The 15,144-nt window shown below is 43.3% G+C and overlaps 1 protein-coding gene across 2 annotated transcripts in view; it reads right to left on the reverse strand.

Moving 5' to 3' along the window:
- Window positions 1–501: 501 nt before the first annotated feature.
- lgr4 (leucine-rich repeat containing G protein-coupled receptor 4) overlaps window positions 502–15,144 on the reverse strand; it is a 29,934-nt gene continuing 15,291 nt past the window's right edge. Inside the window, exons 3-18 of one of the 2 annotated variants that reach the window (XM_058629939.1) lie at window positions 14,006–14,077; window positions 13,296–13,367; window positions 9,603–9,818; window positions 8,451–8,522; window positions 7,471–7,539; window positions 6,448–6,519; window positions 6,178–6,249; window positions 5,995–6,063; window positions 5,819–5,890; window positions 5,110–5,175; window positions 4,944–5,015; window positions 4,771–4,842; window positions 4,561–4,686; window positions 3,113–3,210; window positions 2,602–2,655; window positions 502–2,502 (exon numbers count right to left, since the gene is read on the reverse strand). In XM_058629939.1, coding sequence (XP_058485922.1) covers window positions 1,094–2,502; window positions 2,602–2,655; window positions 3,113–3,210; window positions 4,561–4,686; window positions 4,771–4,842; window positions 4,944–5,015; window positions 5,110–5,175; window positions 5,819–5,890; window positions 5,995–6,063; window positions 6,178–6,249; window positions 6,448–6,519; window positions 7,471–7,539; window positions 8,451–8,522; window positions 9,603–9,818; window positions 13,296–13,367; window positions 14,006–14,077 — 2,683 coding nt within the window. In that variant the 3' untranslated portion in view covers window positions 502–1,093. The remainder of the gene's footprint in view (window positions 2,503–2,601; window positions 2,656–3,112; window positions 3,211–4,560; window positions 4,687–4,770; window positions 4,843–4,943; window positions 5,016–5,109; window positions 5,176–5,818; window positions 5,891–5,994; window positions 6,064–6,177; window positions 6,250–6,447; window positions 6,520–7,470; window positions 7,540–8,450; window positions 8,523–9,602; window positions 9,819–13,295; window positions 13,368–14,005; window positions 14,078–15,144) is intronic. The other variant, XM_058629940.1, reaches the window with a different exon arrangement.

Genomic DNA, 15,144 nt, shown 5'->3' on the forward strand with positions numbered 1-15,144 from the left:
TACGATGTTGCAATCTTGACATTTGAGGCTGCTGAACAACATAGTATCAAATCCACGTTTGTCCCGCCCCCGTCAGACAAAATGAACTGAGTGTGTTGCAGCTCTGACGTTGAACTTAAATCAAGGAACATGATGGAAAGAGACACAAGGCTTGGATTAGGGCTGCAGCGATTACTCGATTATTGAGATTTGAGAACAACATCATTTTCAGGTTTGGAGAACAGTGATTTAACACTTTACAGACAAAACCATTTGAGTGTAAATAATTGCAGCCCTAGCTTGGATAAAAAAAAAAATAGAAAAGAACAATAATTATTCTTCAAACTAAAGAAAACGCGTGTGTTCATTTTTGGCAAACACTAGTTATACTGTGAAGTAATTATTCAAAGGCCACCTTTCTTACACCTGAAATCACCTCTGCTGCTGCTGCTCAATCAATAAATAACATCTTTTTAAACCACCCAGCACAGTCGGAGCTAAAACAGTGATATCTGCTATTTTTTTTTTTAAATCACATTCTTAGTCTTAGTAACTTAAAAGAAAAGAAGTGTGTGTGTGTGTGTGTGTGTGTTTGTGTAAGACTGGCACATACCGTCCTCACACTGTCGGAGTTATTGCTGACGTTGTTACATTACTGTGGTGGGTGAAAAAAATAAAAATAAAATCGCCTGAAAGTTACATTCAAACTGAAAAAAAGGTCTAAGTTGATTATTACACTTGCTACATTTATTTTCCAAAAAAAAAATCAAAAATCAAAGTATAAAATAAAATAAAAAAAAAAAAAAGAAATTAAAGTATAAAATAAAATTCAAAAAGAAAAAAAAAAAAAGCTTAGAAGTACAAAGACAAATCACAACATCTTTGACACGTTCATTGCAACATCATGACATCCCATCAGGAGCGAGAGGAAGGCACTGTGTGACGACACTGTGACGACGTGTTTCCATGTTCATCTCTGTTTAAATAAGTGCTGGCTGATAGTGTTTCAACGCGCTCGTTGGCACATTTCCCACGTTTGATATAAAAGCATTTACATATTTTTTCTTTTTCCGTAGCGTCCGTGTTCACGCGGCAGATGAGACGCGAGGCGCCTTTAGTCCTTGACTCGAGGTATGTTGTATGAGTAGTGTACGAGGGGAAGGCCTCTGGTCTGACAGAAGCAGGCCCTGCCGCAGGCCTGGACCTGGTCCGAGCTGTCCGACACAAACGAGTCCCCCTCGTCGGCGTACTCCGACTGAGCGGAGGGCGTGCCGCTGTCGGCCCAGAACCCGCCGGCGTGCTGGCACACGGCCGCTCCCGCCAGGAGGGTGGGACAGCTGTGAGACTTCACTAAGTGTCTGCAGACTGCCGAGGACGAGGCGGAAGAGCAGGTCCTGGCATGCAGTGCTGCGTCGCACTGCTCGCACGCGACCGTCTCTCCACAGAGCTGCGAGTACACGCCACAGTCGCAGCCCAGGTGAGTGGAGGAGCCTCCGTCTGTGAGCTCCGACCCGGCGCCGCCGTCATCTCCGTGGCCGTCGGCGCCGGCCTTCCCCTCCCTGCTCAGGCCCCCGCGCCCGCGTAGCCTCAGCCAGTCCTCCCTGAAGGCCGGGCTGAAGAACACGTACAGCACTGGGTTCAGGCACGCAGGCAGCGGGAAGAATATGAGGGTGACGGACTTGGCGATCTCTGGGCCGCCGGCTGTGGAGCCAGTGAGGAGGGGGGCGAAGGAGAAAGCTGCCACCGGGCAGAAGAAGATGCAGTTGGTGAAGATGAGCCAGGCTACGTGTCGCAGGGCACCCGTCTGCTCTGGGTCCGCGAGCTCCACCCTCCCCAGGTGACAGTACATCTGCGTGTACACGGCCGCGGTGAACAGGTACGCCAGCGCGTTGAGCAGCACCAGAAACACGGTGACGCTCAGAGCTGGGCTGTCGCCGCCGGCGAAGGGCAGACACAGAGGAGACGCCGACTGCTCGCTGGTGCTCAGGAGAGGCAGGCACGCTGCGGCGGCGGCCAGCAGCCCCAGGAGCCCCGCGGCCAGGCCGAAGCGCCGGTCTCCTCTGAAACAGCCTCGACGCCCGCTGCCGCTCCTCCTCGGCGACATCATGACCTTCCCGAGAATCGTCCGCACGGCCACGCTGCGCTCCACCGCCGCCAGCGACAGCAGCAGCACGGCCCACTCCGACGAGAACACGGCCAGGGCTCCCGTGATCTGACAGCCGGGCCCCATCTCCCACCACACGCCGAACTCGGCGAAGGAGCCCCAGGTGGCGACGTCCAGCACCGTCAGCACGCCGACGTACGCGCCCGTGAGCAGGTTGGCGAGGGCCAGCAGCCCCATCAGCAGCCGGGCGGGAGGCAGAGGCACGGACAGGGAGCGGGGAAGACCTGCAGCTCTGTACGCGGGGGAGAAGGTGGCCGCCAGCACCAGGCCGTTAAAGACCAGCGACACCAGGCAGATGAACCAGACAGTTAGGCGGATCATCCAGTTCCCCAGGAGGTGCTCGCAGGGCTTGAAAGCTCCTGGGTTCAGAAATGGGACACTTGGTTTAGCGCTCACGCTCTGAAATATTCATTTATGAAATCAAAAAAAAACAAAAACAAAGCAAGTTTCAGGCTCACCGGGCGAGGGAGAGCAGTGCATGATCATAGGCACGCGCTCCACGTCCTCCTTTGCTGTAAAATAATAATGAAGAAAAAGTGAGAAATGCAAAGGTTAGAGAAAAGTAAAACGACTTTAGAGAAACATGCTGAACTCAAACGCTGGCTTCAAAATATGTATATTTATAGCCTGCAAATGCTGTTTATGTTGTGGAAAAAGGCTAAAAGTGGGTCCTCAAACTACCTGGCAACCTCAAATATCTAGAGAGGAGGAGGAGGAGGAATACTTTCCTATATTTTATTGCAGGACCCTTGCAATAAGCTGTATAGCTTACAAATACACCCTTGTTTGACGTCCATCACTGCTGCTAAAATGTCATTAATCATTAATCACTAATAACCTGTACTGCGAATTAAGGGGGAATTCTAGGGGGCAAAACACTGTCGTAAAAAACAAAAAGTACAGTGTTTAGTTTCATGAATGCTGATGCATCTGCTCCACAGCCTCTGCTAAAACTTCATAAATGCCCACCTGAAGATTTCTTGACGTCACTTTCCTCGGAGGAGCTCGTCAGTGAGTCACATCCGACAAACGCGCAGCACTGGTAGGCGTACGGGACCGAGATGGACCTACAAACACACACACACACACACACACACACAGGTCCGGTGTTGATAATACAGATGGTGCAGAATCTTAAAACCACGCTTGGGGAAAAAAAAAAGCATAAATAATGTGTTTGTCTGCAAATATCTGTCCCTTTTGCGGATGTTTCCATCGTGTGTTCACCATTCGAGGAGAAAACAGACTCAGCTGGCGTTCTCATTAAATGTTAGTGAAGAGGTGCAGATGCTGTTTTTTCTGTCTGATATGACAGAAAAAAAACCTTATTATTTACATTTATTTACACAGCGTATTATGTGACGCATATTTGCATAAAACTAAATTAAAAAAACTAAGACCGATGTGGTGGAAACAGAAGTTTTCTTGTTCATTGTTTGTCTCGTCTTCTCCTTCATTTTCTTAATTCTTGATGCAGCGCCGCCTCAGGCGAGGAGGTGGCGCTGCATCAACTATTTGGTGTGAAAACAACCTCAAACACATTTTAACAATTATGAATTTGATATGAACTTTAACTACTTTTGGGGGTGTCTGAAACGCTTAATCGATTATTAATCGCTTACTAAATGACTATTCTGATAATCGATTAATCGTTTTGAAGCTTTTTTCCATGATTAAAACAAGATTTCCGATAGTTTAAGCCTCTTAAATGTGAATATTTTCTTCATTTCTTTGCTCTGGATAACAAAGAAATCATTAAAAGAACAAAAACAAGACACATTTGAGAACATCATCATTTCCAGGTTTGACAAACACCGATCAACATTTTTTATCATGATATTGATCATGATATTTTATGGACCAAACGATTCAAATACTCGATTATGAAAATAATCGTTAGTTGCAGCTCTAGATAGCAGACAACAAAAGTCACTGGCTTTAAATTAGAGATGGGATTTATGGCTCTTTGAAGGGAGCCTTTGGATCTTTGTATAAAATGTATAAATAAAGCTCCTTTGACTTGTTAATCATGCCACACCTTTTTATTTGTGGCAAAATAAAAAGAAACTAAGCAGTCTACAATGAACTTCCATGCAAAACTATACTAAACTTCAAACATATTAATATAGAAAACTCCTGAACTGTCCTTATTAACATTAGTAGAAATTTTAGTAAACAATATTGGAGACACCCTTAAACCTCACAAGCCTGAAAGATTTCCCTTCATGCTCTCACTTCCTCCGACATCTATCACACTCTTAAACGAGGAAACTGATGAAGTAACTTTAAATCTTCGAGTGTTTTTGCCCCAAACAATTTCCGCGCGTCAACACATAAAGTGTGTAAAGTGTAAAGTTGATTCGATTTGATTTAAAAAAAAAACATCCGGCAGCAGAACTTTTGAAGTTGGTCCTCACCTGAGTTTGGGTAGATTCTTGGCACTCAGCACATTCTTCATCTGCGGGTTTCCCGAGAGTTTCAGCTGACTGAGGGCGCTCAGTCCGGTTGTCGGGATCACGGCCAGAGAGTTCATACTGAGATCTCTGCACACACACACAATAAAGGTCAACAGTCGCATCATAGCAGGGTTCTGCGCTCGTTGGCTCACACACACAGGTCGTACTCACAGGTTGGTGAGTCCAGTGAGGGACCGGAAAGCGTCTGTGTGGATGACTCGGATTTCATTTCTACTCAGGTCTCTGTGTAAAAATCACAAAAAAAACAAACACACAATGACTCAGAATCCAGATGTAAGTGTCGTATTTATCGTTTTAGAGTATGAACGTGTGAGTTCACTCACAGTAAACGCAGAGCGGAGAGACCCTGGAAGGTGTCTCTCTCGATCTGACCGATGTAGTTGTGCTGAAAGCTTCTGTGGATTCAAATCCAAGAATTCAGCGTTAGAAACGAGCACGTTTATGACAAAGAGGTCTCATTATGGGGGGGAAAAGACAATGTGCGCTCACATCTCCTGCAGGTGGAGGCAGCCTTGAAGAGACGGGAGCTCGTTGATCTCGTTGTAGGACAGGTCTCTGGCGAGGAAACCAAAACAATGACACAACTGAGACGTGTTTCCTAAGCATCAGTGCACATCAGCTCTAGTTTCTAACGTTATTACATCCTCAGTGAGTATAATTTGTAGGGATGCTTGATATTATTGGCTTTAAAGGTTTTATCAGACATCGGCACGACACAACAACATCCCTCGATATGACTCATGACTAAAAAGAGTGGGCAGAATAAACCGCTACCTCCTTGACTTCTGTTATTTATGTTTATTTATTTTGTATTCTACATCTGCTGCAAAATGAAAAATATTCTGTTTATAATATTCTGCTAAATTCGAGAAGAAACTGAACTAAATCCCTAATCATTTGCAATATCATGAGTAGGAATGTGGGTTAGAGCTGACACAATTACTCAATTAATCGATTAGTCAACTACTTTGATAATCGATTGTCAGATTTGAAGCTTAAAACAAGATTTCTGAGTGTTTAAGCTTCTTAAATGTGAATATTTTCTCTATATAACAAAGATTTTGTGGACAAAACACGACATACGACATTTTTTTTTTAACATTTTATGGACCAAACGATTACTTGATGAATCGATTATGTGAATAATCATAAGTTGCGGCTCTAATCTGTGTCACGTATGTATGAAACAGTCTCTTACAGCGTCCGCAGCAACTTTAGATTCTCACAAAGATTCGCAGGGATGGACGATATCTTGGTTCCGGACAAGGTCCTGGAAAAAACAGATCACGTACACAATCACAGATGCTGTGTAATACATGGAGCAATGTATGCAATTCAATTAAATATCCATTTTAATCCTAAAGCTTAACTTACAGACTCTCCAGGTTGTTAGTCCATGTAAGGATGGGGAAGTCCTGCATCATACTGGCCCCACGCAGCATTCTGAAACACAAACAAAGAAAAAAGCCTTTAAAAGACACATTTGGACGGACGCAGTTCGGAACCAAACTAGTGAGCAGTGATATGTTAGAATGGGAGTTTGACATCGGGACTCACAGGGAGTGCAGGTCAGACAGATTCTGGAATGCCGAGGCGCCCACGAAGGACAGCGGGTTGTCATAGAGATGTCTGTGGGGGCAGCAGAGGCAGAGAGAGGGGGGGGGGGGACCAGTTCAATCCCAAATCAACATTTACTATGCAAGAATGGCACCATCTTCTGGACAGTCAACCTATGGAGCCTTACACCAGTATCACATATCAGCTGTGAGTGTTTAGAAACACAGTGGAGTGATTAGTGAGCAGTGTCTGGTTGGAGTTTGACCTTACATGGTTCGCAGCAGGGGGTTGTTATGGAAGGCCCCTTCAGGTATGGAGGCAATATTGTTGCTGTGAAAGCCGCTGCGGGAGAAAGGTCAAAGAGAATCAAACGTAAACACTCGGTTTAGTTTATCGCCGTCGGCGACGCTGCACAAAATACACGTACTTCAAGACAAGAAAAGACGCTTTGTGCCAGATTTAGATCAGATTTAGATCCGTGTCCAACTGTCGTCCCTCGCAGGCAAACACACGTGTGAACACGGAGCTCGTGCAGCGCGCCGGCGTTGCAGTTAAGTCCTCTGGGTTCGAGTCCAAGTAATGAGTTCGCCAAAGAAAAGTTCAAGTCGAGTCCAAGTCAAGGTCGAGTCTGAGCTCCTGTGCTCCTCTCTGGCACATTTAAACTTAAATAGTACCACAGCTTAAAAGAACTGACGTTTAAAAGTAAAAGAAAATAGTATTATTAATGTAAAATTAAGATTTTATTTATATTCAGATACTATTGTTACATTGGTTACTTGCCTGCACTTATACACAGTTACAAAACACTGTCATAGTGGTAGTTAATACATTTTATTTGTTTGTTTTGTTCGTCTTCTTTGGCTTTGTCAGCTGGTGACTCACAGCCAGTGTGCAGTGCAGCTCCGTCCCTATGATTCTTCATTTTAGGATTTAAATCGGATCAACTTTTGACTGTTTTACGTCAGTTTCATTTCACCGCTGAGTGAATCTCGTGTGTCTCTATTATTATTATTATTATTATTATTATAATAATATATGTATTAACACTCTTACTTCCTGTCTGATCTGATCAGCGCTGTCGCTCACAGGTTAGAGGTAGAAAAATATGCAGCTGGTTAATTTTGTTTTTGTTTTTGTGACAGAAAAATACACGTTGTGATGTTTAACCTTCAACATAAAAAGCACAAATGTTACAAACGACTTGAATTCTGAGCTCTTCGTAGCGTCTCTGTCTTACACACAGATAACCTTCCACTCACTGATTGAAACATCGGAACGAACAGAAACACTCACAGTTCCTTCAGTTTGGGCAGCGCCTCGATCGCTTTGGGGAAAACCATCAGGTTGTTGAAGTTCAGATCTCTGCGACGAGACAGAAAAAACATTATAGAACAAATCTCTCTTTAGGGCTGCAACTAAAGATTATTTTCACAATTGAGGAAATATATGTGATTACTTTCTTAAGTTTAATGATTTCTGTGTTATATGGAGCAAAGAATCCAGGAAGATTTCTTTAATTATTGTGAAAACACTAAAATGCCTATTGTTTTTGTACTCAATTACAATTAAGTGTTGCAGCCCTACACTGGTACATTCAAATAAATAAAGAGTTGTGGTTAGCACCACGTCACACCCTTATTACAACAACTTAGAATGACGACTAGTGTTAAAACCACTGTTACTAATGATAAATATGACATTTATCCACACTGTCTAGGCCACGGTGAAGCTAAATCTTGTATTTTTAGGCTTTTTTTTATTAATGATTAATCTTTGGATCGTTTTATAGGAACACATAAATTGGCTAATGAGATTTAATATAACATAAGATTGATTTGATTTCTGCTAAATTGGTCTTGTGGTATACGAAATGTACTTTACAGATATTATAACAACAAAAGCTCAGGACTTCTGAATGCTTATATTAATTATGATGTAGGCGTAACTATTTAAATTGAGTTATGTTAGACATATACACTAGATTGGCAAGGAAAACCAGTCGATTTTGCACATTTAAATGCATCATATTGGGAGTTTTTAATACAAAAAGAACATAAGATGGAGCTATGAGGACGTCCCGAGTACAGTAACAACAGTAGAGGCTGTGTGCCAGGAGGAAGTGAACAGTGGGAGGGCAGAGCTGATAAGCATCATGGTACTTTGCTCTATTTATCCAAGAGCAATTAAAGGAGGAAGAGGGACACAATGATGTCTGGAGGACGGGGGGCAGAGGTGGGGCGGGGAGCCGCGAGCGGGGTCAACGGTCCACTTACAGTGTCTCCAGGTTCAGGAGTCCAGCAAAGCAGCTGTCTCCTATCGCTTTAATTCTGTTGTTATGAAGATGCCTGGAAAAGAAAAGGCGGTTTTACACACATCCGTGAGACTCCTCTCCGTGCTTGTGGCTCCACATTCATCAGAGCGTTTTGATCAGGTGCCTGTACAGTATGTGTGTGTGTATATGCAAATGTCGGCCCTGTCCTAATAGATATAAGGTCGTCTCTTCCTGTTTATCCCGACTTGTTTACACAAACCCTGTAGCTGTGTCTGTCTGAGGATTTATGTGTGTACGTGTGTGTGTGTGAGAATCTATGACAGCAGCAGTGAAATGAAATGAAAGTTGTTGTTTTTTTTTAACAATCCCTCCGATTGTTACGCAACACAGCAGATGGTATTTATTATTACTATTCAAAAGTTCTCTTGTGTAAAAGCTGCAAAGATTTTACCACCTGGCACCGAACACCAAGGTAATCTTGATTTTACACGACAGTCTTGAGTTGAGCAACCTTTTCAGTGATGCAAGTAAACAGCACGGGACATGAGCGGCAACCTGTTTTGTTAAAATTAGAAATAAAAAGTGATAGGAGAGTGTGTTTATGCTGGGAATGGGACATGGAGACGATTTAGGAAATGAGGAATATGGGCAGAAAAAGATACTAGAAATGTACTAATCATTTGCTTTTGAACTTGAAAGATCTCCCGATCGACTTAATGCTCAATGACTTTTCTTCCGCTTCTCCCCCGGGTCATTTTAGTCAACATGAGAATGTTCTCAGTGCGTGTGGTTAATTGAGGTTAGGAGGAAAAGTACACCAGCAGGTTGTTCCTGCTCGCTTATTTAGTGTATATGTCTGCGAGGACTGCATGCACAGTACTCTCGCTCTGTCGTGGGAAAGGGAGCTCACTTAAAACGAGTTTCTCACCAAAAGTCGCGATTGACTACCTTGTTTACACATGTTCTTCTGCATAATCCCTCACAGAGAGTCGATCCACTGCAAGACTGTGACTTTATCTACTTTAAACCAATACTCCCTATCAAGAGGACATTTTAAAAATACCAATTAGAAAACGGCTTTTAACATACACATTTTGCCATGGTGTGCAAATGTTAATTAGAAGAATTACACGAGCAGTTTAATTGAACTTACAGCACAACTAGACTGGTCAGGTTCGCGAAGGCGTTGTCTGGTATGTGCGAGATGCGGTTGAGCGCCAGCGTCAGAGCCTGCAGGTTCGCCTGGTGTCTCAGCGAGCCGATGGGGACCGTCGTCAGGTTGTTGTCGTCCAGCCAGAGGTGGCGCAGCTGCTGCAGGCCTTCGAAGCTGTCGTCGGGGACCGTGGTTATGTGGTTTGCATCCAGACGCCTGAAAGTCACAGATTCGTCTCATTTAAATATAAGGCTTGCATTAGCTGACCCAAAAATTACCTTTTATACATACATATGCTACATGGTATGAGATATATAATGTGATAATTAATTCATAAAACGTGAGTTTGAATTTTTTTCAAAATTGTTCTTTCAAAAAGCTAAATGGAGATTTATTGCACTTTTCCATGAAATGGTCACAGCTGTTGGGAAAAATTGGAATTCTAGGGTGTTTATTAAATACTGTAAATGTATGTGCTGGTTAATATGTAATTTATTTATATTTCCAGAATTCTACTGTCTTTCTCAGGGACTGGACAGCTGTTCAGATGTATTTTGTTAAATACAGGTAATGGGATTTAAGATGCATTCGACCTCGGTACTCGGTTAAATAAAAAGTACATTAATGTAACTGCTTTGGATTCTGTTGTTACTGTTGTGAGGAATCTTTGTGTAATTAACAGCATTAATTCAGTAAAAATGTTGGTATTGTAACAGAAATATACCTAATTAAATCGAAATCGAATGGTGGATCATTTTCCCCTCAGCTGTAAATAACCTACACCTACAGGACCCAATGCATTGAGTCCATGAAGTGGATAAAAGGTTTTTTGTTTTTTTTTTTTACTTTCCCAATTTTAGATCCTGGATTATTTCAACCACACACTGCACCTGATTTTTGCTGTGCATTTACCACAGAACTTATGTTGACTCCAGCTGCTTTAGAACTTTCATTGTTAACAGTGGAAAGAAAAAAAAACACTTCCTTTTTCTGTAACATTAGGTACTTAGTCTGTGGGTCGGAACATTATCTATAATAACTACCCACTACTCTTTGGTAAATATCCTTCGGTTTTCTTTCTAGTATCGTAGTATTTGACGACCAAAATCATCTTTAGTTGCAGCCTGAGGCATATTTAAGGAATCATGTGGAAATAATTGCTAATCAATACATAAGTCATTAGATGTATTTACATTTACAACAAAGGGAGTGCGGGACTCGTGCTTTTAAAGTGAGAAAACGCAATTGAAGCCCAGCACAATGGAATCGCGGAGATAAGAATCGCCGAGACTGCGGAGCCAGGAGCGGCGGATCTGACAGGAGCTGTCTGCGACTGATGGGGCAGCTACGAACCAAAAGAAAACGACCCTTTCAAACCAAATGTGATTATCTACAATTATGACAAAGTGCAGGGATGTGATAGTGAGTGTGACTGTGGTGGGTGTGACGCCGCCACTCCGGTATTGCAATAACCTTGACAGCCCTATTCAAGGCACGTCTGATTAATACCAGCACCTTAAGATAACAGGTTACGGCTTTACTCTGTGGCGTCACTCCCTGTTTGCAAGCACTGCACTCTGACTCAGACAGAAATTCCTGCTGTCTTACACTCGGGGGGGGGGGGGGGGGGGGGGGGGAAGTCTCCATTCTTCAACATGAATGAAACACAAGAAAACTTATTTTTAAAAAACGAGGCAGATTTCATGAATGAATGAGATTAACTGGTCTAATTTGATCATCCAAAAATGAATCAGGGAATCCACCGAGCGAGAGCAACACCCCCTGTAAACTGAATAGAAAACTTAATGAAATTCTGATTTGAGGCCAATATTTCAGTGGTAAGAAGAGACTCATTCTTTCTTTGAGTGTTATAATTATGAATAATTCTTCGAGTGGCCTCAACTTATCACCATCGCTGCACTGTTTTCTCCCGCTATCCTCCGTCACCGGGTGTCTCACCCTCCCTCAAAATTCCTCAAGTGTCTGGGCTGGAAGGAAAAACAGTCTTGATTGACGTTTAGCTCTCCAAGGCTTTATACAAACCGAGTCCTGCCTCTGCCAGAGCATATTACTTCAGCTACAGACCTTAAAACCCTCACAGAGAAAAGACATCTGTTAAAAGGAAAAGAGGCGCAAAAAAGAGAAGAGGAGGGGAAGCAAGGAGGGATGTAGAGGAGTGATAATAGCTGAACTTTCAGCACGTTTCTCCAGCTGGATCCAGTCCTCCTTAAAAACCTCAAAGGCGCAGCGGTGGAGGGAGGTGGCACGGACGAAGCCGTGTACGCGCTATGATCTCAGTGTAACCGACAACCCGAAATCCAGCGCCGAGGGGCGAGCGGAGCGGAACGCTGACAGAGGGCTAACAGTCGTGAGCAAGGCCACGAGCAAACAGTCCGGCTCCCTGAAATAAATAAACCAACAATCCAATAAAAGGGAGAGAAGACAGAGAGAAGTTAGCTGCAGATCTGCCGAACAAGACTGACCTACATTTGCACAGGGCTGTTGCTGGGCTTAGTGCACAACAAACACTGCTGCAGCAGCAGGGGTAAAGCATGTGATAGGAGAGGAGCCGCCCCTTAATGACATCAACGATGTCCAAGAGTAAATAATGAGATTCTGATTCCTGAACTCGAGGGAGATCTTTACCCTCACACCATGCTGTTGTCATCACTTTTAGGACATTTTAACTGTCTTTAAAGCAGACTGTGTGAATTTGATGTTCAACATGATCAGGGCTGAAGTGCACTGCGTTCATGTGCGAGGAATGGGAGTCTGGAGCCAAGCTGAACCCTGGGAGGTTGTATTTGGACACAGCGTTTACATCTCAACATGCAATTCCCATTCCATTTACCGGACTGATCGACTTCAATCCTGATGGCGACCCGCTTCAAATCCAGTAGTTGTTAAGATAGTTTGCGTTCGGATCAAAATGGTCATTGAACTCAGCAGCAGTGCAACCGAGCGCCTGCCCTGGCAGAAACTGACGGACCTTAAACGCATCTCATCCACTTGAAACAGACAAATAAACTCTACTCAATGTCAACATTTGCATATTTTTTTCTCTCCAGCACAAAATATTTAGATATTTCCAGGAATAAGTAGATAAAATGTGTAACACTCTTTCAGCGGAGGTCTTTTTGATTGAATTGGTGAGTAACTGTCTCGAATGCGGTTGCGAGTTTGGCTCAAACACTGTGAATTTTCACCTTGGAATGTAGCGTGTGTGAAATATCCAACAGCGAGCTCCGGCGGCTTCAGTGTACCTTCTTGTCCGAGAGCTCGTGACAAAACATCTCCCTCATCAACCTCAAGCTGCACAGAGAACAGCCGGCCGCAAACGTGAAACTCAAAATTAGGACTAAAGTGACGTTATGGCTTGAGATTGTCATAATAGAGTGACTTCTTATATAAACACGAATGACTGAATCTTTGCTGCAGCAGCACCACCACCACCCTTTTCATTGTTTACATGTTCCACCCACATTTTGAAAGAAAGAGATTATTTTCGGTCCTAAACCAGAGGCTGTAGTTATTCCCCTGTCGTCGGGCCACGTATGACACTACCACCAATTAAAGCGAGATGTCTGACCAGGACGACAGCGGCATCAAATAATTATCAAAATATCTGCAAAGTGCTGCTCTAAAATGTGTTAAAGCATGAGTGTGTGTGTGTGTGTGTGGTACACATCTTACAGTGACTGGAGAGAATGGAGGCTCTTCAAGGCTGCAGCAGGCACCGTCTTCAGCTGATTATTCTGCAGCATCCTGAAGATTCAAGGGGGGGGGGGGGGGGGGGGAAATCATGATATTAACTGAATGTACAGTAAAACTGTGTGTCCCCACAGAGGACACCCCAGGGCTAACTCCACATCTGAATAACTCCTCTGTGTGCTGTTGTTTATGTCAATCCACACTGGTTGCAATTAACCCCCGACTTAACCAATCATTCCTGTCACAGTGTTAGTGAAAAGAAAGGACTCCAAACTCCAGGGTAAGTCTCCCACAAGCCTTTGGCAGACTGATGCCCTGACTTTTTTTTTCATTTCTGTTGAGTATAAATCATACGTATAAGCATATACAATGCTTATATGTGTTTGCTTTTCGATCCGGTATCAAAGACCAGACCACAAAGGTTAAGCTCACTAAAGACTGAACAGGGTTCAGTGTCCACATCTTGTCAATGATGCATTTTTCTTTCAGAGACAGAGAGACTGTTTGTAGTTGGAACTGTACGACTATGATTAACATAGAAAATAACTGACAGCATCACAGTGTTACCACAGGCTGCAGTATTTGTTCTCTCCACCAGTGTGTGGGAAAATGCATGCTGTCAGAGGCGCACAGTGTGTGTGTGTGTGTGTTTGTGTGTATACCAACACTGTTGGTTGGGGTTGTATGCTTACAGGACTTTGAGCTGATGCAGGCCAGACAGGGCTTCAGGGTGGATGAATGACAGGTCATTCCCCGCAAGGCGGCTGAGTGAGAGAAAGAGACATTTCATTAAAAAAACGACATTTGACTCTAAACGGCCGCGGGAGTATGTCGCAGTTCCGAATAAGGCGGCGCGCGGTGTCGAGAACTTCACATTCGGTGCCTCGGTAGATCAAGTTTCAGCTCACAAGCTGAACACAGGGTCTGGGGTGTCAAAGACATGTGGCTGTGTCATGGCCTGTTGTCACTTCATCTGGCACCTACAAGAGATTAGAACTTTTCCTGGACGTCCCTTCCTTAGTTCCCTTTCGGGGCCTCTCAACCATCCCTATCCAAATACTAGGTCAAATACTATAGAGAAATAAAGCAACAAATCAGAGGTCAAATTTGTTATAAAATAGGTGTCAAGATATGTTAGTGAATGCAATGGGTAGTATTTTCATAAAATAAAATCGACTTACACCCACCATTTCAAAGTTATATACACATCTGTTGGAGTATTAACAAAAAAACATCAGCGTAAGAGTGGTAAATGTTGATTTATGACTGACTTTCCATTGAAATCAGCAGCATACTAATGCAATTTCCATCTGTCTTACCTGATTTCCTCTGCTAGATTTCAGCAGAACAGCACATACTTTAGTCAAATGGATTGGAGCCAATAATTTGCTGTACTCAATCATTTTCTACTAGACATTGAAGGCTTAAAAGAGAGGGAACAAAATACAAAAAAATGAGGGACTGAGCCACATTATAACCCCCCCACCCCCCACCCCCCTCTGGTTCTGGCTCTGTGCTTTTCAAAGTTCCACATTGAATTTGTTTATGTCTTTTACGGGTGAAGTAACTTGATAAATGTGTCAATGGAGGAGCAGGAAAGACGTTACATATTATCTTGTGAGCTGAACACAATGGTAAAAAGGCCTATGTATATATATATATATATATATATATATATATATATATATGTGTGTGTGTGTATGTATGTAATATGCATATGACCGATCAAGTCAAAAAGGTAAATCTAAGTTCTGAATCACTGCTTTTTTGACCAAAAATGATTCAATAAGGCCAATCCCCTGTAGGAATTGGTATCGTTTAAAGCTACAAC

Source organism: Solea solea, chromosome 5, assembly GCF_958295425.1.
Source record: "Solea solea chromosome 5, fSolSol10.1, whole genome shotgun sequence".
Lineage (NCBI taxonomy): Eukaryota > Metazoa > Chordata > Actinopteri > Pleuronectiformes > Soleidae > Solea > Solea solea.